This window comes from Littorina saxatilis, linkage group LG6 (genome assembly GCF_037325665.1).
Source record: "Littorina saxatilis isolate snail1 linkage group LG6, US_GU_Lsax_2.0, whole genome shotgun sequence".
In the NCBI taxonomy this organism is placed as follows: Eukaryota; Metazoa; Mollusca; class Gastropoda; order Littorinimorpha; family Littorinidae; genus Littorina; species Littorina saxatilis.
In genome coordinates this window covers 3,110,950-3,115,846 of record NC_090250.1, presented here as the reverse complement: position 1 = coordinate 3,115,846, position 4,897 = coordinate 3,110,950, and the positions used below count along the sequence as shown (strand labels likewise).

Sequence of the window (4,897 nt, the reverse complement as noted above, 5' to 3'; positions counted from 1 at the left end):
CCTATACACACCCCTATACCGGGGGTGTAAAAATAAGCCTATATCGTGATTTTCCTAGATCGAAGCATGGCGTAGCGGTATCTACGGTATCGCCAAGTGGGTCTGTACCATCCTCTAACTTAAACGTCGCAAGAAAGGATGCGCTATCAACTTCTTTTGAAATCAGAACCCTGGAATGGTGGAAGGGAGATAACTGCTGGTTGGCAGCTGTTGCGACCCATCTCGTCATCGGCGCTTTTTCGGAAATAACCTGCGATTTGTTGGAATTCCAACAACGGCCACAATTGTTGGAATTCCAACTTTGCGCTACGCGATTCTAGAAATGTACCGCGCGCATAGTGAGAATTCTGCTCTTTCTTAGAATGCGACGTAAAATGATACAAGTCATGATGGCCTATGATGATCCTTGTGTTTTAAAGTGATCAATGCTTAGTCTTAAAAAAGCAGATGCATTGTAAAACGCACCAAACCAACCGAATTACAAAATGCAAAAACACTTTTGATAACTTCGGCGGGCTGTACCAACACAGTTCAACGACCCATCCCACTCGACCAAAACGCACCAATTTGACGAAATTGTTAACGTTTCAGATCTTACATTTTACAACAACAAAAACACAACAAGAGTGTTCCGATATAACTTTTCACTGGTAACTATCGATTGTAATATTTTTTTACTCAGTCTTAACTGATTATATATTAAACTCACACAGTCTCTCTGGGCTGCAGAGACAGCATTACGTCCCTTTACTGAGTAGGCTCTTGTCACTGCATGGTAATCTAGGCTCTTGAAACGTAATGTGCAAGTCAGTCTGTGCGCTATATTGATGTGATTGATTGTTGCAAAATGTTGATTCAAATTAAAGATGATTTCAGCCTGTTGTAACAAACTAACACTCTACTCTGAGAAAAATAATCATTGTGTTCAAAATAGATCGAGACAGCAGCAACTAGCTAGCTGCATGCGCTGAGTGTCACTGAGAGAATTGTTACACAGTGTACCCCAACCCCCACTCAAGACTTCCCCTGTATAAGACCTTGCTTTTTCATATACCTTATTCATGACCTGTGGAAAGGGTATACTTTTTTGTGCCAGTCGAAGGGTTGCCATTTCAAGAACGAGGCAGCTCGTTTCCGGAAATGCGGCGCTTTGTTGGAAATCAAATGAGATTTCGGGAAATCCGGATTATTCCAACTCTGCCCCGGATTCTTACTTTGCGCCCGACACATGTATAATATTTCTTCTTTCAAGGGAGACCAACTACTATGTTATTTTTGAAAAGTTATGGACAGTATTTTTTCCCTTTGGTCATCGGGTTGACCTCGTTTGGCTGCCTCTGTGTGTGTGTGTGTGTGTGTGTGTGTGTGTGTGTGTGTGTGTGTGTGTTGTGTGTTGTGTGTGTGTGTGTGTGTGTGGATGTTTAAGATTTTAAAAACAAATGTAAGAAAGCATTTCATGTTGTGTTTGACTTTGTTAGTCTCCAGGCCACTTGAAGGCCCGACATTTTCAATAAAGCCAATAAAAACCTCATTGCATTCTGGAAAATTTGTTCAATGAGGCGAGACTGTAGAGATAGTAAATTTGTAACACAGGCTTGGAAAGTCACCAGGCTTACGGCTAATTTACTACCGTAACAATAGTTGAACTCTCACATTCAAGCATCGCCGAGAAGACTATACAGCAACAATATACAGAACATTGTACAACTGCGCAATACACTTACACAATACTAAAAACTATACAGTAACACCATACTTATACAGAACACTGTTCATATGTACAGCAACACTATACACAACACAGAACACTGTACAGCAACTCAACACAGCAACACTATCTGTATCGCAGTATAACAAAAATATAACTGCAAAAACGACTTTTACGTGAATCGCGAAACAGGACAAGACCCACTGCTGAAACATGCCCCACAATACTTGACAGTCATGGTTACACATGCATAATGCGTTTAATTGAATTCGCTCGAATGTAGCTAGGGTACTTCTTTTTACTTTTTGACAGCGTGACAAACAAGCAAAGCCATGACGGATGAAGAGATTATACTAAAAATATATTTTATTCATGCCCGTTTGTGTTTGTTTGTTTGTTTGTTTGTTGGTTGGTTAGTTGGTTGTTTTGTGTGTGTGTGTGTGTGTGTGTGTGTGTGTGTGTGTGTGTGAGTGTGTGTGTGTGTGTGTGCGTGTATGTGTGTGTGTGTGTGTGCGTGCGCGCGTGTGTGTTTGTGTGTGTTAGTGTGTGTGTGTTAGTGTGTGTGTGTGTGTGTGTGTGTGTGTGTGTGTGTGTGTGTGTGTGTGTGTGTGTGTGTGTGTGTGCGCGTTCTTTAACCTATAAATTGCCGTAACAAAATCAAGACTCAAACTACATTGAGACGCAAAGTGGTTCAGAAATCGAACTACAATGAATAGGATTGTATACATGAGCAAACAAACTTTCTTTATGAACTTTCGGGATGAAAGGCTGACAAAAATGTATCATAACATGAAAAGCTTTCATTTGGGTACTTATACTGCAATAATAGGCGATTTCCAAAAATAACTCTGTCGGGTTTGTGTGAAAGACTGAATACTCATGCTTCTATTGAGACAAGCTTTCAACATGTGCTCCGTGTTCACGTATTTTAAACACTCCCCTCGCTAGCGACTGGCCTAGAATGTCACGTGGGAAAGTCTGACTCACGAAAAGCAATAGTTCTCACTCTTTGACAACCCAAACAAACCCGACAGAGTTATTTCCAAACATCGCTTGTCTATTCACACTGCTTTTGGGAGGTTGAATCCGAGACGAGCAACCACTTTACCAAAAGCCCGCTGAAACCAGTTTTCCTGCTGTCCGTCGGCAATGCCGTCTTGTGTGCGGTTCATTTCTTCGCGGTACGCCTTCTCTCTTCTTTCTTTCTTCTCTCTTTCCTTCTCTTCCCTGGCCTTCTCGAGTTCCAGCCGCTCATGCTCCCGTTTTTTGATCTCTTCCAACTCTCTCTGGTGATGCGCTTCGAGTTCCTCCATGAGCTTCTGTCTCTCCTCCCTCTCAGCTGTGATGCGCCTTTTGGACTCACGCCGCTGCTGTTCTCTCTTCTTCTGCCGGAGACGGGCGAGCTCCTCGTCCTCTCTGCGACGACGTTCGTCTTCCTCTTGTTGGCGTTGATTCAGCTCTTGTTCCTTCGTCCTGTACTGCTGTTTGAGCTCGGTGACGGCCTCCTGGGCTTTTCGCGTTTTGGTTTCCAGTTCTTTCACGTATCTCTCCCGTTCCAGTTCCTTTTTCTGCGCTGCTGCCAGTCTTCTCTCGACTTCTTCCTCGAGGGTCTGGCCGATGCTTTGATACGAGGAACAGGAGTAGGGCTCTCCGTTCTTCTCTCTCAGCTGCCTGGCTACGTCTAGCAGGGCTTTGACCTGGGTGTCTTTGTCTTCGTGCTCGCCGTTGTTGTTGAAGACGACGCATCTGTGACCGCACTCGTCCACCACCTGAATCAGCAAACGAAACTGGCTGTAAGCGTGGAGCTTGCCGTGTTAATTGAGAAAGGTACCAAACTTGCAAGGTGAAGGCCATATTTTTTGTTTGGGGAACATGAACTTCCGGTAAGAAAACACGTTGAGAAAACACGTGAACACTTGACCACAACATTGATTGCTTTGAAAGACTGACCAGCACACAGATATCCTGAATCCGGCTGTAGCCACTCACTTTGCAAAAGTAAATCCTCAGTGAAACGTCCTCTCATAAAATCCGCACATGCTAAACCGCGTGGGAAACATATTTCATCCTTTTCGACTATTTTTACCGCAGTTTCAGCGACAGATTCCCAATAGAAAAAACCCGTCGCGATATAACCTTCGTGGTTGAAAACGACGTTAAACACCAAATAAACAAACAAACAAATAGAAAAAACAACGATAAGCGATTACGTCCCTTTGTTTAAAATCATTTGACGCGACTGTGGCGACACTTTCCTTAATTCTTGTCTAAAACAAACGGAAACTTGTGTTCCCCCAACACACGGGAAAGCCGAGACTAAAAATGGCGGCCGCCATGCGGTGAGTCCCAAACCCTACTGCAAATCGTGATAAGACTGCAGCTATATCGAAGGGACGATGCACAAAATAACACCAAAAAAACAACTAACCTGAATCAGGTCGTTGGGCGCGACCTTCAGCATGTCCGCCAAGGTCTTGTGGTTCTTCTCCATCTCGTCGCCACCCGTGAACACGACGATGACGTATTTGGTGACGTTTTGGTCAAAGATAGCCTTGAGCCGGTTGTACGTCCCGAACTCTTCCTTAGTGAAACGGCCAATTCTGATGACGTAGAGGATGGCGTGAGGGCCTGGGTGCATGCAGGCCACCGACTGGACGATGCTGAGAGAGATCTCCTCTTGGGACCGCTCTATGTCGTACAGCCCTGGGCAGTCCATGATCTGGAAGAGGAAAAAGAGTGGCAGGGCAAGGCAATAGGTTTACTTCATAAAACCCCATGAGAGAACATGAATACAAAATTCAAAAAATATAAATAAATCAAAACTTGACTAAATATAAAAAGAGAAGAAACGCAAACTGTGTCAAAAAATACGAAGAAATATAGTCCGTCGAGACAAACATAAGGATTTCATAGTTAAAAGAAAACATGTTCATAGGTTCTGACCATTAGTATTTGGTTATAGTATGGCGGAAACAAAGCAAAGTGAAGCTTTGTGAGTCTGTTAGCCAAGTAGTGATGAATCGTCGTTGGAAGTGTTTTGTAAGCGTCACCACATCAGCATCACATTATTTTACTTAACGAACCTCCCATAACATACCGCACCGCAATGTCATTTATCACGCTTGAGATAATAAAGTTGATTTGATTTGATTTGATTTGATTTGATTTGATCCTTGATAGACGTTTCTC

General features: G+C 43.3%; 1 protein-coding gene across 1 annotated transcript in view; it reads right to left on the bottom strand.

The window, feature by feature from the left end:
• Positions 1–2,139: 2,139 nt before the first annotated feature.
• The window catches only part of LOC138968310 (GTPase IMAP family member 7-like), a 7,573-nt gene continuing 4,815 nt past the window's right edge, over positions 2,140–4,897 (bottom strand). The window contains exons 5-6 of the mRNA XM_070340868.1: positions 4,137–4,427; positions 2,140–3,477 (exon numbers count right to left, since the gene is read on the bottom strand). Of these exons, the coding sequence (XP_070196969.1) occupies positions 2,770–3,477; positions 4,137–4,427 (999 nt within the window). The 3' untranslated portion in view covers positions 2,140–2,769. The remainder of the gene's footprint in view (positions 3,478–4,136; positions 4,428–4,897) is intronic.